Below are 24974 nucleotides of genomic sequence, written 5' to 3'. Positions count from 1 at the left end.
AAGCGGCAAAATCGCTTCTAAAGGCTCAATGCTAAAGGTTTAGAATCGACAAGTCGCTTCTAAACCGCCTCTAATTCAACAAATATAGCGCCATTACAGTTCCAAAAGATTCTTTCGACGAAAATAAAGAGAAATTCTATTTGTAGTCTACGTCTTCCTCTTGAGTGAAACCTTTGGCGACTAGACGAGTCTTATATCGTTCTACATTATCCTTCAAATCCATCATCGTTTTAAATATCCATTTGAAACCAATCGGTTTTGAACCTTCAGGTAAAGTGACAAGATCCCAAATGCCATTGTCTACCATTGACTTCATCTCATATTTCATGGCATAGATACACATTTGAGAGTTAGAACTTTAGATGGGTGGTAGAAAATTGATTGGATCATTTTCTCTTATGCCATCTTCACGTTCATGAAGAAATACAATGTAATCATCCGGAATTGCACTTCTTCTCTCTCTATTATATCTTCTTTGTGGCACTTCTTGAGGTTGTTGATATGTAGGTGGTGCTTGAGGAAGAATCTCATTTCTTTCTAATTCGTGAATAAAGTCAAGAGTTTGATCATTGCTACCTAAACTTGAATCCACGTCCTGGACAATAATTGGTAAAGAAACATAATCACCGCCAGTAACAGATTCTTCTTCAACGATAACACTCCTTATGAATTCTACCACCCAAAAATCAGCCTCCTCAAGAAATCTCGTATTTTCCCGTCTCAAAAAATGATCTTGTTGTGGGATTGTAAAACTTAAAGCTTCGAGAACGTGCAACGTAACAAATAAAAATAACAACTCATTGTTTTTGCATCTAACTTTCCCTTATGTAGCCTGTAAGGCCGAGCTTCAGCTGGATAACCCCAAATGTGCAAGCGCCTAATACGAAGTTTCTTGTCAATCCAAAGCTCATATGGGGTTTTAGAGACTGCTCTGCTTGGTACCCGGTTTAGAATGTAAACTGCATCTTTAATGCTTATCCCCAAAGTGACTATGTTAATGAGGAATGGCTAACCAAGCTCTTTACCATATCCTTAAGAGTTCGATTTCGTCGTTCAAAAACATCATTTATGCAGAGTTTGTCCGGCATTGTGTATTGGGGAACAATTCCACTCTTTGAGAAAATTCGCAAAAGGTCAAGGACGTTGTTCTCCTAATTCGGTGTACCTGTCGTAGTATTCACCACCTCGGCCGAATTTGATAGCCTTAGTTTCTTAATTTTCTTTTCAAGTTAAAGCTCGACTTCAGCCTTGAAATTTTTGAAAACGTCCAAGGACTGGGACTTCTCATGTACCAGGTATAGGTAGCCATATCTCGAGAAATCATCTACATATATAATAAAATATTGTCGTCTATTCCAAGAAGTCGTAGGGTATAGGCCATATATATCAGTATGAATTAGTTCTAAGACATCCTTAGCTCGATCGGCACCCAGTCGTCTCTCGTTAGTTCTATTAGATCTAAGGTTTCAAGAATTTTTTCTGACACAAGTCTTTGAATTCTCTTCTTAGAGATGTGAACTAAACACTTATACCATAAGGTGTCGAAATTCTCATCTAATTGTTGCTTTATACATCGTGAAAATGTTTGCAAGATCTCATTATAGGGGTCAACAATATCTAGTATGTACATGCAAGGAACCAGAACCAACCAGCTTTAAGTATTGAAATCGACTGACATTATTGTTTCTAAATGAACAAGAAATACAAAGTCCAAAGAGGAAATCGAAATTAAATTCTGCCTTATAGATGGAACAACATAAGTCTCAAATAAGTCTAAATAAAACATAGTCTTTAGTTGGATCCTATAGGTTCATACGGCCATGGCTTGAACCGCAGAGCCATTTTCATCGCCCACATAGATAAATCTTTCATTATCATTTAGCGACTGGCTCCATAAGAAGCCTTCCATTAACATACTTATGTGTGTAGTAGCACCAGAATATACACACTAGCTATTATTAGGTACATAAGCTAAATTAACATCAGGACAAACAAATTATAGAGACTCGTGAGAAATTTTTGAAGTGGCAGCGAATTGTTCGTCCCTAAGGGCGATATCCAAGTTCATGTAGTTGAGAGTGATCTTGTTCTTGTAGTTCGTCTCGTTTAGCATTTGAATGTTGTTGATTTGAACATAGATGTTTGTGACGGTGATAGATGAAGCTGGATTGAGAACATGAAGGACAAGGAACATGATAATATTAACAAAACATGTCATATAAAACCAAGGAAGACGCAACAAATCGAAAAAAAAAAATTGGAAATTATATTCAAAATATATAGCACAAGTTTAATAATAAAAAAGTACAAAAGACATCTTGTATTTAACTAATTCAATTTATGCAATAGAGGTTACTTTGTCATCATATTGTTTCAAGTAAATTAATTAATATAGAATACCAATTTAAATAAATTACTTAATTTTTTCCCATAGATCACGGTTAAAAGACACAAATTTTAACTTATAAAGTAAACAATAGTCGACCAAGTCAACCCGCTAAATGACTAAGAATTTCAACCAAAAGTAAGAAAGTTGACTTAAATCAACCAAATAACAAAAAAATCAAATGGTCAACAAACTCAACCATCAATGGTCAACGATACTTGATCAATGTCAAACTCGGGTCAACCCATGGTCGACAAGGTCGGGTCAAATAGGTCATGGGTAACCCACCCCTATAAAACTTAAATTCTCATATTATATATTAAAAAAAATGTGCCTTATCCCTAAGCAAGAGGGTTAAAACTGGTCCTGAAAATAAAATAGGTAATCTAACAACGTAGCCAATTTCAAACATGGTTTTAAGGATGTAGCCAACGTTTGGTAAATTTTGTAATCTAGCTATTTACAGAAATAAACGGTTAGAAAATATCGAAAATACCCTTATGTAACATAAATAATAGAAACCAAATACTAACCAACGTTTCAGCAAGCCGAAGTTTATCGTGCGTAAAATAAACGGAAATTAACTGAAATTAACAAAGCAGGGGAGATTAACAAAAAAAATTAGAAAGAAATAAACGCTCAATAACCAATTTTGCCAAATATAGAATTTTTTTTTAAAATTCTAAATATATACACGTGTATTAACTTCGAAAATTCGTATTGAAAATTTGATCGGCTTGTGAATAACACCGTATTAAATGCGTATTAAATGAAATGAAAGAAATATCAATTCATAACACCATCGACCTCTACCTGCACATATGTAAATTTACCATAATTAACAGAAATTAACAAAGCAGCGGAGATTAACAAAAAATTAGAAAGAAATAAGAAAACGCTCAATAACAAACTTTGCCAAATATATAATTTTTTTAAAAAAACTCTAAATATATACACGTGTATTAACTTCAAAAAATTTTGTTGATCAAATGTGGGCTACAAGTTTTGTAAACAAATTCTAGTAGATGATATTATAGTAATTAACATATTACATAATTAAGACACGTTATCATTTTTTACTAGAGTGAAAATTTGGACGAAACGTTGGCTAGATTACAATTTCAACGTTTCAGGTGACTTAGTTCGACTAATTTTTCTTTATTGGGTATAGGCCTAAATACAATTATGATATAAACTCTAGTTTTCTCAAAGATGACCAGAGAATTAAACTAAAATAGCAGCTGTCCGACCACTCTACATTGTTGGAAAAACATATATATGTGCGAACAAGAAAGGGAACATGTCATATGTCTTCCATGTGTTTAATCGAAATGATGTGTTTATTTCCACTGTTTTTAGAAATATAATAAGTATCCCTTAACATCCTTTTAATATCAATTATATACCTTAAAATGCATTTATGCAAAACCCTTCCTTTTTTTATAAGATTTTGTTGACTTTTTAAAATTAAAAGTTGAATTGCCCATTTTACCTGTATTAAATTCCATCCTTTTGTTCTTTTTTACTTATTATAAAAACAATTCAAAAAAAAAAAAAAAAAAAAAAAAAAGAAGAAGAGAATTCATTAAGCATAAAATGTGCAGTTAACTTTTAACATTAAATGATTTAGAAAAATAAATTAATATCATTAATGAATTCCCTTTTTAAAACCAGGAATTATTTTCATAATAAAAAATGAATAAAGGATGGAATTTATTAAGGGTAATTCAACTTTTAAATTAAAAAAAAAAAAAAAAAAAAAGTCTACAAAATCTTATAAAATGAAGGATCACTACAAGAATTCTCATATTTAGCAAGTGACGCGCGCAAATTAATAGCAACAATATAAATAATTGCCGGTTATAAATACCATTTACTAGTACTTTCCCATCTTTTGTAACTACATATGTAGTCTGCACTGAATTTCGGCCCACACAATTAAAAAAAAATAAAAAAAAATAAAACCCACTACTCTGATAAATAACTATACCCCCGCTAAATAATAGAACCATACCCGCGTTTTTTTTTTTCACTCAAGAAAACTGATTTGGCTCTTGTCACGATTTCTTCTCCACTCCAAGGAAACTTATTTCGGCTCTTCTCTTTCGTTGCCGTCACGCTCAGACTCCCATACCATCGACCACCTCCCACCGCCTATTCCGCCATCTCCGACCGCCTCGGTTACCAGAATCGCGATGCCACGTTCTTGGAGAAGCTTTGTTCCCATCTCCGTGGGGGTAGAGTGAACTCGTTCTCCTCTGTTGTCTTCGATCTCTCCCTCTTTCCACAATTCTCAAGTTAGTTTTTTCTGAATATGATTAAGCACGCTTTGGGGATTAATATTTTAGAACAAATTTAGGAGATTTTATTATATAATTATTATCTGTTTAGGTGAATTATTAGGTTAATCTGGTTTGGCGACCTAATTCCGGCTCTCACTCCGTCAACAAACCTGTCTCCGTCACCGGCCATTCTCAGGTTTTTTTTTTTAATGTAGTGTCTAATTTAGGGGATTGATTTAGTTCAGAACATATTTTATTTATTTATTGGTTTTATTGTTTGGGGATTATCTGATTTTTAAGCAATTTTTGATGTGAGGATTATTAATTCAATAATTAATTCATCTGCGTATAGCTAGCTACTAAAATATACTGCCCACATATTGGTAATTATGATACATTTTTATATGGTTTCGGACCATATCCTGTTATTTGGTTGTTGGTCACAGATTATTAATTTATTGTGGATGTAAGTGTTGAGTATTTAAGTGCTACGAATATATGTAAAAAAATGTTGGATATTGAAATATGAAACTTGATGTTGTCTAGGATGTATTTACGATGCCGGACAACAAAGAACTTATTGCACAACTTCATGGACAAGTTGGAAGGGTAGTGTGTGACTGGAAGAATGACTTGAAGAATAAGTGGTTTGAACTAGTTCAAGAATATGGCGAGGAGAAAGCCAGAGAACTAAAACCCGACCAATGTCGCAGTAAGGAGCAGTGGCATGCATTCTTGAAGTGGATGGAGAGTCCTAGAACTCAGGTTATTATATACTTTTTTTTTATTAGAATCACAAATAATATATGTCTAACACATGGTTTATTTTTATATATGAAGGAAATGTCGAAAATTTATTCACGGAATCGTTCATGTGTGGCCGTTGAAAGTCGGCACGGGTCCCAGTCGATTGCACAATATCGACATCGCATGTTAATTTCTATAGCTCTGTCTAAAAATTTGAAAATCAGTTCTGTGTCCTTGTAAGCTTAATATATGCATGTAGTTATGCTCTATATATGCAAATATGTGATTGCACATGTCTTGCGGTATTGACTTATGTTTATTCTATTTTTTATGACTTCAAACATGTGTAATAGCGTAATAAGGATACGGGAGAATGGCTAAGTCCAATCGATGCGTGGAAGAATTTGCATTTTAAAGAATCGATGTGGACATCAACCGCTGCTTGCACAAATTATGTAAGTTATACTATATAAAATTGTTATTATGTACTTATGAAGTAAATCAGTCATCATATATATCATTTATTGGAATAATGTTTTGAATAGATTTTGAATTTTTTTTAGGAACAAATGGACAAGGCTCGACAACAACGAGATGCTGATCCGGATGATCACACCACATATGAAGAAATCATGCGTAAACTATTACACTCTGGCCGTAGGTACACCAAGGGAATCGGACCAAAAATACCGACGAAAATTCTTCTCCATACGCGTCGTGATGGAGCCTCCACTTCATGTGCTACACCGACAAAAGAGGATCCAGCTCACATGGTCGAGTGTCTCAAAAAGGTAATATCAATGGTGGACAAGATGGCAAAGTATTTGAATTCGATTGATTCAAATTTTCAATACGAAGCCATTGATATTGAGCCGTCTACTGACCCGCCTCAACACCATCTAGAGGACGATGAGGAGGAAAATGATCATTATGCCTAGGGATTATATTCTGATTAGTTTGCTACAGTTTTTAGTTGATTTTTTTTTTGTTTCGATGTTGACGATTGCTGACTTACATTCTTATCTTTGCATTTAAAAGATGTTCTTTTGTTATCATCTTTTTTACTTACTCTTAAACTTGGTTTGATCATATTTTATATCATATGCATATTTGAGATTTTTGGTAGTAATTGATTGATTAGTGTATTCTGTATAATATCACAGTACTATCACTATCACAGTACAGCGTAGTTAAAAAAAAAAAAAAAAAAAAAAAAAAAAACCCAGCAACGGTAACTACATTCGTACTTGCTTAAGGAAAGCGCGACAAAGATTATGCGACTACAAATGTAGTTGCCGGTGTACTCGCCGTTGGTCTATGGCGACTATATATGAGTGTTATCGCGACTACATTTGTAGTTGCTAATACGGATGATTCTTGTAGTGGATTTTGATGCATAAACGTGTTTTAAGGTATATATTTGATATTAATAAGTATGTTAAGGCTCAACATTTCAATTAAATATAGGGGAGACATATCATATTATTTCAACACAAAATTTACAATATTTTTTTACTGCATAAAATAATAATTTATGCATACTGATAAAATAAAAATAGCAGAAATAAAGACTCATAGAACCATAGTCGAGTACACACAGTGCGTATACATATGGTACTGCTAGCATAAAAAAGCAATATCCACAAAAAATGAATTTATCTTTACATATTGAACAATATGCATATAGCAATATCCATGAATCCATGTTATAGGCATATACACGATAGTAAAAAGAGATTTGTAACTAATCAGGTCACTTTAAACATGTGATTTTGGATCTAGCATATATGTTTGACAATTTTTAGTGATATAGTCAAATGACTTATGTGGCAATAATTAAGGTCTGATTTGCCCTTATTTATTAACAAATTCGTCACTTTCTCTCTCCTATTTTTTTTCAAATAATTTTTTTTGCATCAAAACTTCAAAAATTTGTATCTTTCTCATACGAACTCGAAATTGAGTGATTTCAGATCCTACAAATTTGTCACGTCGAGATCTTCAAAAATAGACCCATTGTGTTTGATGAAAAATTATATATATGTCGATAATTTCAAAAAATTCCAATTATTTCCATATTTAAGTTAGTAACGTGATTTTTCTACATCTATGGTATTAAACATGATTTTTCATCAAACACAATGGATCTATTTTTGAAGATCTCGGCGTCACGAATCCGTAGGATTTGGAATCACTCAATTTCGAGTTCATATGAGATAGATATGGTTTTTTGAAGTTTTTTTGTAAAAAAAAGTGTGGAAAAAAATAGGAGAGAGAAAATGACGAATTTGTTAATAAATAAGGGCAAATCAGACCTTAATTATTACCACATAAGCGATTTAGCTATATCCCTAAAAATTGTCAAACATAGACTAAAAACAAATTTCATAGTTTCATTTTGACTATTTTGTTACACTACCCTAGTAAAAAAGTATATGAGCTCTACAGATTTATTGAGCCCTGATGACCAAAAAATCAATCACACTTTCATATATCAATAATCCCCCCCTCCCCCCCCCCCCCACAAAACCAAAAGTAAACGAATACCATATGTGAATAATAATTTCCCAAAAAATCTGACCATATAGCAAAAGCAAAAGTAATTTTAAACGAACACCACATGCGAATAATAATTTCCAAAAAAAATCTGTTATATCAAAACAAAATAGCGATCAATGATTATCAAAAATCAACGCCCAAAAAAATTCCAACATCAAAAAAATTAATTCCGATCTTAAACAAAATAAACCCAATAATCTAACAAAGATTATTTAAGCTCGCATACCACATGTTAAATATATTATTCAAAATCCAAATAATAATGAATCTATATCAAACAAGATCCCAGATCAAACATTAGTTAAATAATCAAAGTTTCAATACAAACTTGAATCTATCGCGTCGTCGAGCTTGAGTCGGATGTTTAGGGTACTATGAATGATCAAGGTAGAAACGTAATTAAAATCTACTAGTGATATTGTATTCTTCCTCAACCGTGTCTCATTAAATTGGATGGGCTCACTAATTAAACTCTTTTGGTTAGATTGATATTCTGCCATCTATTTATGACGTAATTTTTAGCAGTTACAACGTGGTTTTCAACTTTGACCAATGTACATTCTTACTTAATCTTGAAGTTATGGATTAATTGTATGTCCTCTAGGGTCCTGCTAAAAGCGGTTTATTTTAAGTTTTTTCTTTTCTTTAGAGGATGACTCTTTGATTGGTTGGTGTGGACCTCGCTCTTTTGGTTTTTTACCGTCAATCAATAAGAGCTATTCAAAAAGAGACGAGCTTATGCTAAAAAATAAAGTGTGCACTGTTCAGTCTAGATAAAAGTCAAGGATTGTACAGCACCTTGGATTTCAAACATAAAGCTGTCCAAGATACCAACCAAGTCGTGCTACTTTTATTAAAAATGTTGGGTTGGTATAATGTTTAATGTATTTATTGAATTATATTTTTAGTAAAAGTTAGTCTTTAGGGTGGTATGGTTCCAGGACAAGAGTCATTTATTTGGTTACTATAATCGTAGATTAGTGATAGTAATTTGTCCACCTCTCGAATAGTGTGAGCCGAATAACAAAGTGATTTGTGTTCTTTCCAATTGTTACATAGCCAGTCGAGACGCTTATTGAGTCCCATCCCAGAAGTTGCAGGAGCGTATTGTTACAAAACGCCATTTCAGTGTAGCTTTTCCTTTTGGAACAAAACCATATATTTTGTGTGTAGTTTCTGCAAATCATTTACCTGTGTATGGGAAAGGGGAAAAAAAGGGATTAGTTGTATATATTTAGGCATGTAGATGGACTGGAATGGCGTTTGGATGGTCCGTTTTGTTGGCAAAGACAAGCAGTGTTGTGTTTTGCTTGAATCAGGGTTTAAATGTCGTTTTTAGCTCTTCCAAACGATAAAACAGATCGAATTACAAACAAATCATAGAGTTCTTTATTCCAATCAAGCTTACATCCGATAAAATTCTCATTACAAGGTTCCACATTTATGCCTCCGTGGCTGTCAAACTAGAGTTACCCATTCTTGTGCTCTCAAATTATGATATTTAGATTGTGAAGAAAAATGGCAGTTTTTGTTTTTCAGAAGAGTAACAAGGACAATATTCCTTTGTAACGAAAACAACTCGTCACAGAGATGTTTTTAAAAGAAAAATATGGAAAACGGTGGTAATTAGATGTAAGCTTATGTTTAAGACGTTTCTTGAGGTCTAAGCAAACACCACTGTTGTCCTCCTTTAGTGAAGAGAATGAATAAGAAACTCTAATTGCCCTGTGAAATGAGAGTCAAATGGAATTTGTGATTGCCAATTACAAGAGACTAGATCAAGTACACACTCACTTGGGTATAACTGAAATTCAACTGGCGCTTGGAACCATATAAAGAGCTATACAAAAATCAGAGATGGCGTGAATCAATCCTTGGAAGCGGACTGGAAGATGAAAAGCGCTGTCAGAGACCCCGCTAGTCCCGCCACAACCAAAGCCGCGAGAGGGATCGGCGAAGTGAGCCCGAAATTCTGCAACAAACGAAAACCAAAAATCCAGTCAAGTTCCGTGGCTTTTTTTTTTCCGATCCAATTATAATATTTAAGAAAAGGAAAAACTCCAACCTCCAAAAGTCCCTTCCCAGTGGCTATCTCGACAGTGACAGCGGAAGCGAAGCCAACCATGGCGAGCCGGCCCAGCCAAACATCCAAACCAGCGGTCCCACCGCTGCTTTGCTCACACCTTATGGAAAACGGCTTTGCCTTTCTCAAGGCTTTTGTTTGGCACCAAGTCCTTCTTAGCACTGGAAAACATTCTCTCTCATATCATATCATTTCACTCTTATTACCATAGTGCTATGAACAGCATTGAAAGAAAAGAAAAGAAAACAGCCAGTTTCATATTTGTAAGCAATTCAATCTAGGACTATTGGTATTCGAGAGCCTAATACACCAATATTGACGCAAACTAACTCTTCAAGAGCAAAGAAAAAGGATATACCGAGCGGTGAACCAGTGGCGAAACAAGTGGTGGTCTGAGCGAATTTGGGAACTGGAAGCCGAGAAGTTGTTGCAGAGGAGCTAATACCACACACATCTGTTCATTCCATTCATTTAAATATGCATATACATATTATTATATATATTTATATATATACAGTGCTTATCGTGTTCAAGAGAGAGTACCTCTGATGGAGAGAGTGGCGGAGATTTGAGCGACGGCCATTTCTTTTTCTTCTTCACTCTTTCAGCTTTCGGAGACCAAACCAAATGAAGGAAATAAAACCGTGGGTTTGACTCTTGGAAACATGACCATTCGTTTTGTGATTCGGATAGCTGCCACGTGTTCCTGTGAAACATTCATAAAATAAGGGATAGACTTACTTTGTTTGGTTGATGTTTGAACAAGATTAACTGGATTGGAGCAAAAAAAAAAAAAAAAATTTACTGGAAATTCGTTAACAACAAACCATTTTTCCGAGACAAATCGACACGTCGTTTTTAACTGCAGCCAAAAAAAAATAAAATAAACAAATCTTCTCATTTATCTGTATGACAAAACATTGAAACACGACACGAGAAAATTAAATTGATTCAAAGTTCGGCGCATTAGTTTAGCAAGACAATCATAGATAAAGAAAGACGATCTTCATTTCCATCACTCTCTGTGCAGTACTACTCCGTGAATGACATCGCAGAATCCTCGAAAAGCTTCGTAGTTTCTTCGAGCTCGCCTCCAATGGCTACCCTCTCGATTGGGTCCCATCTGTCGACGACTCACCAGTTCAACACACGCTCTCTCTCTCCTCCACCACAATCTCTACTCCAATCTCGATCCTCGTTCTCTCCAAAGCCATTGACTCTCCGAGGAACCAGAACTCCAGGCTTACTTGGCACAGCCCTCTTGGTCCGCGCTGAGGATAAGGCTAAGAGCCTGTCTTCTCAGTTTGAGGTCGTTCCTTCTATGTATAGCAATTTTCAAATGCCTAGACTCTTATCTTCGCTTTTGGAGTTACTTCTTTGCTTTGAGATTAGTAAAAAGTTCAAAGAGTGAATTCTTCCAGGAAAGAATTGTGATTGAAAATTGCCAAAAATTGTCAAATGAACAAATCAGCAGGACTCAAGCTCTGGACCGTGCGACCCTCTGTGCTCGGTGGATGAAACTAGCTCGAGCGACTTCGAAGCGAATTACCAGCCAAAGACCGATCTGTTTAAAGCTGTGGCTGTGTTCGGAGCAGCTATAATCGGAACTGTGGCAATTAACCACTCATGGGTCGCAGAGAATCAGGTATCGCGTCTAACATCTTTGTTTAGCTTGCCTTGCCTTGCATTCATTATGAGAAGAAATATTAAACTAGTTGTGACACACAGGATCTTGCAATGAGTTTATTATTCGGCATAGGTTATGCGGGGATTATTTTCGAAGAATCTCTGGCCTTCAATAAGAGCGGAGTCGGATTGCTTATGGCTGTTAGCTTGTGGGTAGTACGGAGCATCGGGGTGAGATTTTTTTATTTTTTGCTCGCGAAATCACATTAACATTGACAATAGTTCAGGCCATTCCATTGTCTTATTGATTAGATTCAAGGGATTCTCTAAGATGCTTTTTAATTTAAATTCTTAAAGCACTTTTTTTTCCCTTGTTTTAGCAGTGCATTAAAGTCGTGAGATTTCGATAAGTTCGTATATGATATCTTGGTTCAAGCTACTATGTTTGTATTCTCAATTAGTATTGTCTCTTTTTGTATTAACTTGCATTGTCAGCACAAATATGTATATTTTTTTTCTTCGTTATAGGCTCCATCAACTGACATAGCGGTGTCAGAACTAAGAAACGCGTCCGCTGAAGTCAGCGAAATAGTGTTTTTCATACTCGGTGCAATGACGATCGTAGAGATTGTCGATGCTCATCAAGGGTTTAAGCTTGTTACAGATAATATAACCACCAGAAAACCAAGAACTCTCCTCTGGGTGGTCAGTTGCAAACTCTTTTTTATCTTCTTATGTTTCTTTAGCTTATATCGCCATATATTATGTACATATTCTCGCTGATAATAGCTTATATTTACTCTTCAAATATCGTCATTAAACTGCGTTTTTTATTTTGTTGTAGATTGGTTTTGTAACCTTTTTTCTCAGTTCAATCCTAGACAATCTGACATCTACCATTGTCATGGTTTCTCTACTGCGAAAACTTGTGCCTCAATCAGAATATCGGAAGTAAGTACACAGTGTTTTTTTTTTTGGTATTATTGGGTCACGTTGGCTAAGGAAACTAGTGCCCAATATTTGAAAGTTACTATTACTTTATTTCACTGTTCTGTAGAATTTGTGAGGCGGGAAAATCAGTGTCACTGCTACTTCGAAAAACAATGTTACTGTTAATTTTTTTGTTCTTCGGATAATTTAGCTTGTGCCTAAATTATGATACTGACAAATCACTGCCTGTCATGTTACTCTTCACTGTTGCTTTTTGGTAAAAACATATTTATAATTTTATTTTCATGTTTTTGTATTTTAGACTTTTAGGCGCTGTTGTCGTTATAGCTGCAAACGCTGGTGGTGCATGGACTCCGATAGGTGACGTTACCACTACTATGCTTTGGATTCACGGTCAGATTTCCACTGTCGAAACAATGAAGGTTTAGTTTTTTTTATTTTCTTTGGACATATAAAACTGGCTTGTGACTCAAGAAATAAAAAAGCAGATAATGTATTGATCATCTATTTTCAACAGAACCTGGTTTTTCCTTCGGTCGTTTCTCTGGCAGTCCCACTGGCTCTTATGTCGCTTACCAGGTACCTCTCTGCAATAGTTAAGCAATAGGGACTATAATTTTCTCGGGCACTGTTTATGAGCTTTGTTCGCTGGTTCAGCGAAGTGAGCGGGAAAGGGAACGAATCTCCGGTATTGGCAACGGAGCAAATGGCACCTCGTGGACAGCTCGTATTCGCTGTGGGTATCGGAGCCCTGATTTTTGTTCCGGTGTTCAAGGCCCTAACGGGACTCCCTCCGTACTTGGGCATGTTGTTCGGCCTCGGAGTTCTCTGGGTTCTAACCGATGCTATCCACTACGGTGAAAACGAAAGGCAAAGGCTAAAAGTGCCTCAGGCTTTGTCGCGGATCGACACCCAAGGAGCGCTTTTCTTCCTCGGAATCCTCTTGTCTGTTAGCAGGTAAGGAAAAGGACAAACAAACCTTTTTAATGAGTAATCTAGCCTGACAAAACTCAAGATTTGTTTCTTTTAGTCTATGTTAGTATGAATAAGTAATTAGAGTGGTTATAGAGTTATGAGAAGAGTTGATAATTTTATTTTCTTTAGTCGTAGAGAAGTGTAATTTGTCAAGCTTGAGTCTCGAGTTGGGAACCGTGTTTATTAGTAATTTGTGTTAGACCTACCTATGGATCGTATCAATGTCCTATTTTTACAGTGCATTAGTCATTTGAGTATATTCAATTGGAGGATTTTAGATGACAATTGTGAAACCTGCAAAAGTATTAAGCTTCAAACGGCTGCGTTTTCTTTTTTCTAGCCTGGAAGCAGCTGGGATTCTTCGAGAATTAGCGAATTACCTGGACGCAAATATTCCAAACACGGAGCTGATAGCGAGCGCGATCGGTGTCGTATCGGCGATCATCGATAATGTTCCTCTCGTGGCTGCAACGATGGGGATGTATGATCTGACCTCGTTTCCCCAAGATTCCGAGTTTTGGCAGCTGATCGCATTTTGTGCCGGCACCGGCGGCTCAATGCTTGTGATTGGTTCTGCTGCAGGAGTCGCGTTTATGGGAATGGAAAAGGTGGATTTCTTTTGGTACTTCCGAAAGGTAAATTAAATAGTCACACAGGGTGTCAAATTTAAGCATTTAAATTCCCCTCTTTCTCTCCTTTTTTTTGTGTTACCGAAACGTTGTTGCTCTTTTGTTGCAGGTGAGCGGTTTTGCATTTGCAGGTTACGCCGCTGGAATCGCTGCATATTTAGCCGTTCATAATCTCCATTTCTCGTTACCGACTACTGTGGCCGAAGTACCTTTTCTCTCCGGGTTCACACACTGAATCAAGCTACCGGCCAAATGCATACTACAGTTTTCAATAATTCACTAGCTTGTATTACAATGTCATAGTGAGCATAGTCGAAAAAATTTCAAGGGGGAAATAAGAACGATGCCATTTTAGCGGCTGAAAGAATAGTTGCTATGAGTTCTTAAATATAATTGTTTGTATTATGGTGAAATACGCCCGTATTCTCTTAAAAAATAAAATAAAAAAAAAGAGATGATTCTGCTGCATCTTTATTTATCAATATGAATATGATGAAGAAAAGGTAGATAGAAATAGAATAGTGACCCCAAAAAGAAAACGGAAGAATGTTTTGCGGAGAAAAGGGTCCATATAGACCATACAATATCACAAACAAACTAAGCACAGTCTCTAACTACCAAATGCTTAATTATTCAATCCGCAGATCTAAACCTTTGTGATCATGGCTCGGAGCAGCCTTGTGTCGAGGTCGCCCGGAGCTCTGGTTGAAGCATAGCTCACTTTCATGTTTTTTTCTTTGTCATTTGATCTCAAATGTTTTCATGGGAGAAGAATCAAGACAGAGAAATGAGAGATAATTTTGATCTAAAAAATCGTGTAGAGAGTGAAGAAAAAGATAAAGAGAAAAAAACACCACAAGAAAAAAAAAAGAAACAATTTTCTCTCATCTCATATCTCTCACACAATATCACACAAAAAAGAGAAAAACTTAAACATCTCTAACCTAAAATCACAAAAAGAGAAATAATCTACTTCCGTTATCTCTAGAATGAGAGAATAAATATTCACTCTCTCAATCACATTCTCTCACAAATAAAGACCTACTAAGCCAAATTATATTCTCTCTATAAAAGTGTCCAAGAGCTTGAGAAATCGATTCACACGTTCTTCACTTAATAAGAGGAATATATCACCACACGCTTCATGTTTTTTTTTAGAAAATCACGACGACGAACTCACTCCCGGAGCGGAGTCGAGAGAAGAACGAACTTACTCCCGGCATGGAGTCGAGAGAAGAGCGAACTCACTTCCGACGTGAAGTTGAGTAAGGGATCACCATCACCCCACTAAAATCATTCTTGAGAACCTTAGATTGAAGAACCATTCGAGCCAAGGCCTCCGAAGTGTTCTCTCATTCAAAAGGCTTCGAAAGATTGGGTTCTTCACCCACTACACGATTCAAGGAACCTCTGAATCTCTTGGATGCTTTGGGTCTCGTCCTAAACTTTCTTGAGCCCTTTGGAATCTTGAAGAGTGATTTTGAGTTAATCCAAGACTAGGCACATGACTATTCCAAGCACACCACGTGTCCACAAATGTTAAATCCAAAAAATGGCTTTAACATATTTACAATCCTTATTTTTTACACTTTTTTTTATATATTCTTATAATGTTTTTCTTTAAATTCTTATATAAATCATATTTTCAATTTTTTTATGTTAAATATAAATCAAATGTATGTGTATGTGTTTGAACTTGTATAAAGTTTTTATGAACGAATTTAAACTCTCATACATTTTTAAACAAATTTAACGTTTGGCCTTTATATACACACCATCAAGTAGAGTTTAGTGGTAAAATATACTACATTAATTGTTAGTTACATATCTATTAAACTTTAGTTTTTACTAATACTAATACTAAACTTAAGCTCAATGCGCATGTTACCCTATTTTTTTTTTAGTAATTTGATTTTATATATAGGGGAATTGACACAAATAATACCATCTCAATGTCACTTACCATATTTAGCCCAAAATCAAAAAATTGACAAAACTAGTACTTTTGGTAGGTGAGAGAAATTAAATTTTCCCCAATTACCCTTAACATTTTTTAACCTCTCAAAACACATCTAACTTTCACTTCTCTCATCTGAAACTTCTTTCACGTTTTTTTTCAACTTTTTCTTCCTGTTGAGCTCAGCTCGAGAATGAAGGAGTGAAGCTTCTTGGGTCGCCAAAATCTTCATCTCTTGGGTCGCCGGAATGTTCTTGCTCGCCGAGGGTAAGTTTCTTAAACCCATTTTAAACCCATTTTGCAATCCAAGGTTGCTCATCAAAACTTCAAGATTCAAGTTTGTTTTCTGCAAATTGTTCATAAAAACTTCAAGATCCAAGCTTCTTCTTCGTGCAAATCCTAGATCCAAAATTTCTTCAAACATATTTTGGTAAGTTCTTCTTATCTTTAACATACAAGAACATGTTTAATTATTTTGATTCATGTTGAAATAGGTTCCATTGTGTTTGAGTGTGATTTGTGTGTCAAAAAGGTGTTTTCTGTTGAATTCCCGATTTTTCCAGGGTGTCACGAAGTGAATCCAGTTCGTGACACTAGTGTCACGAACTGGAAATAACACTTTTACCATGTTGTTGATGTTTTTTTTTATTCTATTCTTTCAGAATTAAATAACAATTAATGTTGATACAATCACGATGGAGTCAAGTGATTGCAGTTCGTCAACACGTCGGAAGCCGCGCGTTTCAGGAAATATAAGAGGTGGTACCGAGCGTCGACGACCTCCTCCTTCATGTTCGTGTGGTCTAAATGGAGTTGAACGAACTTCCTGGACTGCTGATAACCCTGGAAGACGATTATATGGATGCCCCGAGTATAAGGTTTGAATATGTTTCTCGTTATCCTATAAACCGTCTAGAAATCTTATAAATAATGAAATGTTTCTATTCTTTTTAAGATTTTGTAAATAAATATTCTTTGGTTTATGGTTGTGACAGCTAAATAAATTCAATGGATGCGGGTTTTTAGAATGGATTGACCCACCTATGTACCCAAGATCGATTCAAATCATTCCAGGGCTACTAAGGAAGATAAATTCATTGGAAAACCAGATACCATCTTTTGTCGATGAAGACTTTAAACACGAAGAACCAACTGAAGCCAATGAATTGGAACAACTGATTGTATCTGAATTATTCAAGATTAAAATGTTGGTTGTTGTTGTTTTATTCATAGGTATTGTGTTATTGTTCAAATGAGTCGAAGATGTATTTAATGGTTTAAAAAATGAAATTACATTTGATTTGGTTTAACTCTTGTTGGACTCGCCTGATATTTCACCTCATGTGTTACGAAGTGATCTCGGTACGTGATATTGAGTTTATTGTTAAGAATGGTTTATAAAACACAGCTGTCACGAAATGAGGTCACTTTGTGACACATAAATTAATTTCGAAACAATACATAAAATTCTAAACTAAAAAATTGATGTCAAGACAATACATAAATATCTAAACACACATATATACAGTTATAAACACATACGTGCAATCATAAACACATAATTTTAAGTAGTCTCAACATTGAAATTTCCACGCGTGTGTAGTTTTAGCGCTCTGTATTGGTATTATTCGGTGGTCATCTTTTGTCGATACATGAGCATGTCCTCCTGTTTCAAATCAGACAACGGAATGTCGTGCGCCAAAAACTCGGCACTCTTGATCATAAACATGCCACAATCATTTCTGAAGGAACAAAAAATGCATGCTTTAATTAAAATGTGTCATTAAGAATTAAAATATTTACCCATGAGAAAAATAACAAAGTAAGCCGGCTGACGAATGAATACACTCCGTGACAAATGTGTCACGAAGTGATTCACTCCGTGACACATCTGTCACGGAGTGAATCACGTGAATCACTTCGTGACACATTTTTCACGGAGTGGATTCACTCAGTGACACATCTGAGGGTATAATAGTCTTTACATAATGGCATAGGTACTACATGTGTCAATTTTTTGGTTTTGGGCTAAATTTAGTAACTAGCATTGAGATATTATTAGTGTCAATTCCCCTATATATTTTGTTTAATCATGAAATTTAATGGGAATCAATTAATTTTTTATAATTTTCATCTCATTTTTATAGGTAATGTCCACGTTTAAAACAAATATTTTCTTATAAATACAGTTATTTATGGCCAATATTGTCAATAAATGATCATACTTTTGAAATAAATAAAAAAAAACATTTATTGAATTTAAGTAAAAAATTTTCTAAATAATCATAATTTTGGAATAATCCCTATCGTTGAAAACAAAATGAACAATCCCATCAAGACGACACCCATAACGAACAAGCAAATCCCAAGACATTTCAAGCGGAAAGAAGAAGAGAGGGAGTCAGATGGGCTCGGCCGATTTACAAAGTTGGAGAGATAGGCCTCAGCGAGCATTTGGCCCAACTTAACTTGGGCCTTGGTTGTGAGGTGAAGCCTGTCATCTTTCAACTGCAGTCCCATGGCGTCAACACACACCACATTTGGCATTTCACTGCTCAGTTGTGCCCTTCTCACTATCTCTATGTACTTCTTCTTGAACCCAGAGGCAATTGCAACCTAGAAATTCATAATAAGAGAAGAGTCTAATCTATGATTTATGAAGAATATACAAAGTAACAACTTTACCAGAAGTATAAAAGCCGGTAGCGCTAGTGCCACCAAATTAAGTCTTTTGGAAGTAAGACCAAGTTCAAAAAATAAAAAATAAAAAATAAAAAAAGGTTCAAGTTAAGGTTACCTTTGTTGGAATTTCTCCAAAGAAAAATTTAAAATTCATGAATCAGTTTTTAACATAAAAAATTGCCTAATTCAACATGACATAACCTAATTGGTAGTTTCACAGTTTCAATTGCAAAGCTACCTTCAACAACCACCAAAAAAAAAAAAAAAATCAGTTTAAAAGTAGATTTAGCTCCTAAATTTGGTTTTTAAAAATGAAATCCAATCCTTCAGCTCTACACTTTACTATTCGCCTCACTAAATACTAATGATTTGGTTTCGATATAAAACCAGGCACAAAAAATGCTAAAATGTTCCGAAGCTTTAACAAACCTGAATGATCGGAAGAGAAGGCAGGCAAAGATCCTCGCGAACATTACAGATGAGATCCTCCATCTTACGGCGGTACACGTCAGCATCGAGCTGGCTTGACGTGTCGCTCTCGCCCTGATACCAGAGCACCGCCGCGATCTCGCCGTCGCCGTCCGCCACGCTCGCCCTCGCACGCGCCACCATCCTCTCGTACAGCTTCTCCCCCCGGGCCCACTGCCTGATCGCCGAGCCGCCCGCCGCGCACGCCACCAGTCCCACGCGCCGCCGCGTCGCGTGGGCGAACGGCATCGCGGGACCCACGCCGCACACTTTCCCGACGTCGACGCCGGCGTGAAGAGGCTCCCGAGCCTCCTCCCACCGGAGATCGGCGCTCAGGCGGAGGATCGATGCGCTCGGCGAACACTCCGGCGGGACAATGCCGTCCCAGTGGTAGCGGTGGTGGCGGCGATCGTAGTTTACACCGCCGCGGCCGGACATGTTGCTTTGACCGGCGAGGATAAAGATCTGCGTTTTGAGAATCTCCGGCGATGGTGGCTGTGGTTCTTTCATTTCTTTTGGGTTGTGATGAGAAGAGATTCGCTTTGCTTTTGTGTCGGACTCCGAAGTAACGTGCTTTTTTTGTTTGGTAGTACTTTTTTTTTTTTGGGAAACTGTTGCTTGGCTTAGTTGGATTGTTTGGTAGAAGGTGAGCCGCGAAGGGAATATATTATTATCAACTAAAAAATTTATATTTACTTGGTACAGTCTAGTCACTAGTGGTAATTCAATCGACATTTTGCCTTCATAAAAAAAAAAATTATCTAAAACGAATTAAAATTTTGTATTCAATTTTGGTTTTATATTAAATTGAAATTCTTTTATACCAAAATAAAAAGTTGAATAATTTTTAATTTTTCGTTTTCTTTTATACCATAAAATATAAATTAATAGTTATAGACTTATAGTTGTATAGTTGTAGTTGTAGACACATTTTATGAGAAGATGTCAAACAAATATAAAAAATTCTTAATCTATTGCTTCTATTAAATAACGAGTAACAGCACAGCAAGTCTCATAGCTCTACGACTCGGACCGCATGGATAAAAGTTCGTTCTAGCTGGAGCTTGTGAAGAATGTGAGAGATAGTGCACACATAAAATGACAACAGAGAGAAGAGGCAAATTGGAGAGCATCTTTAATGGTTTCTTGCTTAACAATTGTAGGGATTTGCTTGTAAATATCAAAAATATTTAGCTAGTTGTTTAACCATTGTTTTGCATATTGGCTATTGATTTAGCTAAGCAAATCTAAGCAAATTAGCTAATTTAAGCTAGTTGCTTAACTATTTAGCTCTAGAAAAATCTATGTGACAAAAATACTATTTAGCTAAGCAATACATTTAGCTAAACCATTAAAGATGCTTTAATATTCTTAGTTACAACCACAAGACAAGAAGATAAATATACAATTAACTAGAAATGATATAAATATACAATAAAAATAACTCCTTACTTACGTTTGATTGGACCGATTAGATAAAAATAAAAAACTAAAAATAAAAAAACCTGATACCTAACAGTGCATGAGCGCAATAGCGTAGGCAAAATTTATATGTCCCACCGCACGGAATCGCATGTTCTATTGCATCTTCAAATTCTAATTTTTATCAAAAACCTTATCCTCCCTACGCTGTTCTTAAAAATCATTTCCCTAAAAAAACACTACAATCTGAAATGATTAATTCTAATAGTTTGGTTCTTATTCATAGTCTTTTGGTAATATGAACTTATAAATTTATAAAAGTCTTATAGTAATCCGTAATCACAATTTTAGTCAAGGTCACACACAAAGAACAAATGTTTTAATCGTACTATTTAAACAATTTATGCGAAATTAGTTCAAGTGTTTAGACAAACGACTTGAACAAAACAAAAACAAAATTAAAAAAAAAAAGTTATTTCAAGAAGAACAAAAATTGCAGGGATGAGATAGGTTTAAGCCCATTTAGAAAGATAGGCCTCAGCAAGCATGAGGCCCAACTTAGCTTGGGCCTCGGCCATGAGGTGGATGTTGTCCTCTTGGAAAGCCAATCCCTTGGCATCCACACACACCACATTCGGATCTTTGATGTTCAGTTGCGACTCCCTCACTCTCTCCAAGTACTTCTCATCCCCGGACGCAATCACAACCTGTTCATTCCATTCCACCCACATCACTCTTCTAATATATTCAATTCACTTTTTCAAATCAAAATCACTTTATTTTATAATTAAAAATTGATCAGTTGACTTATTTTGATTGGAAAAACACCATGACATCCGAAAATCCACTTCGACATAAATTAAAAAAAAAATTGATTGATGTTTTGTGTACTAAAAATTACTAAATTATTACTATTTTTGCATAATAATTATAGTATTAAGCGGTATGTATATAATTTATTTTAATTTTTAGTTTTCATCGTAGTCAATCCCTCCGAATTGGAAATAAAAAAATTTGGTGGGTCCACGAAAAGTTAATCCATATAAATCCTTTCATTTTGCTTTCCATCTATCTACCACAACACAAAAGATTTATTTCTATAGTAAAATCTCTCCATTTTAATCAAACTTTCCACTTTTCATCTTACCAAACAAGGTCTTAGGCTTAGTTGTTAAGAGGGTTTAAGAGTAACTCCAATGGTGCAATTAAAGGAGTAACTCTACGGAGCCAATAGCTCTAGCAAATGTGAAATGTAGCAAGTGTGTCTCACACTCCACTTTCTTCATGTGAGTGTATGCCACTCTTTAGCTTTGGAAGTGAGTTTGTTCAACAACCATGATGTGATATTTTTAGCATTTATTTTATTTGTTATATAAAAAATAAATAAAAAAACCTACCTATCCGGATGTCTAAAGCTAGGAGAGTAATTGGCTTAGCAATGGAGAAGAATATTTTGTAGTTTAAATTGTTTATGTGTCAATTGAAGCTAATATGGTAGTAGCTTACCATTAAAGATGTTCTAAGCCTCCCACAAATCATAATTTTTTAATTCTTTTTTTTTTCATTTTAAATTGTAAAATATCATATTAGCCCCTCTAAATAAGAAAATTTGGCCTCACATCCCAAATTGTAAAATATCATATTAGCCCCTCTAAACAATAATATTTCATCTAGCCCCATCAAATGTAAGTCTAGTTCCGTCCGCCCCTGTATGTACCTGACATTGGATCTTCATTAATTTTTTTAAAATTTTTTTTTCCTCTTGTTTTAATTTTAGAAAAATATGTATAGAGAAATTTGCACGATATATGTCAAACCAAAATCTGTAACTAGCTCTTTGTTTTGTATTTTGATGGTTCCTTTAATAAAATCAACCTGGATGATGGGAAGAAGAGGCAAGCACAGATCGTCACGGAGATTCCGAATGAGATCCTCCATTTTAGAGCGGTACACGTCAGCACGGCGCTCGTCGTACGTGTCGCTCTCGCCCTGGTACCACAGCAACGCTGCGATCTCACCGCCGTCCGCGACGCTCGCCCTGGCACGCGCCACCATGTTCTCGTACAGCCGCTCTCCACGCGCCCACTCGCAAATGGCCGTGCCGCCCACGGCGCACGGGACCAGTCCCACGCGCCCTCCCACGCTCCTTCTGACTGCGTTGGCGAACGCCATCCCGGGACCCACACCGCACACCTTCCCGGAGTCGATGTCGGCGTGAAGCGGCTCCCGGGCTTCCTCCCACCGGAGCTCGGCGTTCAGACGGAGGATCGAATCATGGGGCTCGCATTCCGGCGGGACCACGCCGTCCCAGCGGCGGGGACGGTCGTGGCTCACGCCGCCCCGACCTGCCATGTTGCTCTGGCCGGAGAGGATGAAGATCTGGTTTTTGAGATTGAGACTCGCCGGAGATGATGACGATTGTTCCATTTGTGAAGCGACTTAGCGTTGAGATTAAACGGAATTGGTAGGCTGAAGAAGTTAACAGGAGTATTAATGGCGCTTTTTTTTGGTGGGGAATACTAATAGTGGAGGATCGAGTCATACAAAAAGACACGTCACCTAGAAAATGAGTTGACTTTTCTGTTAAGATTAAAAAAAAAAACAAAAAAAGACTTCAAAATGAGACATATGTAACTTTGTTGTTTGGTTTGGTTTGGTTTAGTTTAGTTTGGATTGGAGTTAATCCACTATTCTAATTTAAGTTTTCTATTAAGTTTTTATTTATGCAGATTAAATAATCATGCTTACTGGATGACGTTAAATTGAATCTTTTCATCAACTATTAGAGTAGTTTAAAAAAAAATTGCACGAATTAGTTAATCTCAAACGTTGACACGGTATAATGGCCAACGTTTCAAAGTTTTTTTTGATAAATAGTCAAAATTGACGAGGTGATTTTTTTTTTTCTGAATTTGTGATTACCATTTTAGCTTTATATGTTTTCACATAAAAAAAAAATCAGAACAAAACTAATGTACGTAATAACAAAGTCAAAACATTCATATTTCAGAAATTAAACTGATTTATAACTGGTGATCTTATCTCTCTCTCTCTCTCTCTCTATGCGCTCTCTCCCTCTCTCTCTTTGTCGTTTCTTTTTTGCCCTAGGCTTACCGGAAACATCGCTCAAGGACCTAAAGTCGGAGCTGGAAGTAGAGGCGGTGGCGACGCCATTTGCGTAGTTGAGAATGAAAAAAACCCAAGGCAGAGATTGATAGGTTAGACCAGGAGGTTGACTGCGGCAATTTGCGGCGATGTTGGTCGGTGATCGACGAGTTTTACGGATCGGGAATCGGAGAGCATGAGAGTAGGCTCCAACGATTACGGCCACGTTGTTGACTTTCTTACAGGTGTTCTCTCTCTCTCACTCTCTCTCTCTCTCTCTCTCTCTCTCTCTCTCTCTCTCTCTCTCTCTCCACCTTGGGTTCACGAAATACCAGGCTAGCAGCAAGCCTGCGTATTCTTTCGCGTGCGACAGTGGCTTGCTTGCCCCGGATCCGTCGACTCCTTCCCTTCCCGATGCTTCTCAAGGTAATGGCTCGTGCTTCCCGGAGCCGTGCGACGGAGGAGGGTCCGACCTAGATCTAGCAGCGTGCCTTTACTCCTCCAATCCGCATCGAAGAGAGACAGACGCCCCATATTCTTCTCCGATCGATAAGGGTTCACCCCCACCGAGATCGACACCGTCTCTATTCTCCGATGGACAACCAGCGCTGGTTATAATCAGCCCTCGTCGTCATTCATCACAGACTGAATCAGTATATTTGTGTTTACTTGTGTATGTATATGCATATTTTTGTTTATTTCTGTTTATTCGTATTAATTTCGGTTTAATTCTTGTTACTTCAGTGTTAACACTTGTTAATTCAGTGTTAATTCTTGTTAATTCAGTGTTAATTCTTGTTACTTCAGTGTTATATTTTAGTGTTAATTCTTGTTAATTTGGAGGCAGCGAAAGCGAGAGAAGCTCTACGTTTCCGGTTGGAAAATCAGTGGCTCGAGTCGAAAACGGCGAGCCTACGCGTTCTATGGAGTCACAGCTTCGGGTAGAGTGGGCCGAGGTGGAGGCGGTGAAAGTGAAGGAGGCTCTGTGTCTCCGGTCGGAGAATCGACTGCTCAAGACGGATGATAAGTTGACTTGGCAGTGAAGATCGACGGTAAAGATGTCATAATATTTTTATAGAACTTTTTAATCTTATGGAAGAGT

General features: G+C 36.4%; 4 protein-coding genes across 5 annotated transcripts; 1 reads left to right on the top strand and 3 right to left on the bottom strand.

Annotated features, from left to right (window-relative positions):
- Positions 1 to 9654: 9654 nt before the first annotated feature.
- Positions 9655 to 10773, bottom strand: SEP1 (stress enhanced protein 1). Its single transcript, XM_089621821.1, has 4 exons — positions 10601 to 10773; positions 10416 to 10511; positions 10040 to 10218; positions 9655 to 9946 (listed from the first exon to the last, which is right to left on the bottom strand). The coding sequence occupies exons 1-4, from the start codon at positions 10638 to 10640 to the stop codon at positions 9842 to 9844; spliced, it is 420 nt and encodes a 139-aa protein (XP_089477947.1). The 5' UTR covers positions 10641 to 10773; the 3' UTR covers positions 9655 to 9841.
- Positions 10774 to 10970: 197 nt separating this feature from the next.
- NHD1 (sodium:hydrogen antiporter 1) lies at positions 10971 to 14682 on the top strand. Of its 2 annotated transcripts, none has more exons than XM_089624014.1 (10): positions 10971 to 11366; positions 11529 to 11702; positions 11786 to 11914; positions 12212 to 12388; positions 12528 to 12634; positions 12936 to 13056; positions 13152 to 13213; positions 13292 to 13591; positions 13950 to 14244; positions 14348 to 14682. In XM_089624014.1, exons 1-10 carry the CDS (start codon positions 11154 to 11156, stop codon positions 14471 to 14473), a joined length of 1704 nt encoding a protein of 567 aa, XP_089480140.1. In that variant the 5' UTR covers positions 10971 to 11153; the 3' UTR covers positions 14474 to 14682. The 2 variants fall into 2 exon arrangements, with proteins under 2 accessions (XP_089480140.1, XP_089480141.1); XM_089624015.1 differs by having other exon boundaries at positions 10972 to 11366; positions 11532 to 11702.
- A 3753-nt stretch (positions 14683 to 18435) lies between these two features.
- Positions 18436 to 19975, bottom strand: LOC149389192 (putative carbohydrate esterase At4g34215). The gene is made up of 2 exons (XM_089623816.1): positions 19307 to 19975; positions 18436 to 18811 (listed from the first exon to the last, which is right to left on the bottom strand). Exons 1-2 carry the CDS (start codon positions 19853 to 19855, stop codon positions 18479 to 18481), a joined length of 882 nt encoding a protein of 293 aa, XP_089479942.1. The 5' UTR covers positions 19856 to 19975; the 3' UTR covers positions 18436 to 18478.
- A 1295-nt stretch (positions 19976 to 21270) lies between these two features.
- On the bottom strand, positions 21271 to 23278 carry LOC149389191 (putative carbohydrate esterase At4g34215). Its single transcript, XM_089621739.1, has 2 exons — positions 22643 to 23278; positions 21271 to 21474 (listed from the first exon to the last, which is right to left on the bottom strand). The coding sequence occupies exons 1-2, from the start codon at positions 23192 to 23194 to the stop codon at positions 21280 to 21282; spliced, it is 747 nt and encodes a 248-aa protein (XP_089477865.1). The 5' UTR covers positions 23195 to 23278; the 3' UTR covers positions 21271 to 21279.
- Positions 23279 to 24974: the final 1696 nt, after the last annotated feature.

This window comes from Urtica dioica, chromosome 8 (assembly GCF_054948205.1).
Source record: "Urtica dioica subsp. dioica isolate 48M chromosome 8, U.dioica_male_clone48M_v1_H2, whole genome shotgun sequence".
Lineage (NCBI taxonomy): Eukaryota > Viridiplantae > Streptophyta > Magnoliopsida > Rosales > Urticaceae > Urtica > Urtica dioica.
This window is presented reverse-complemented; position numbering and strand designations above follow the sequence as displayed.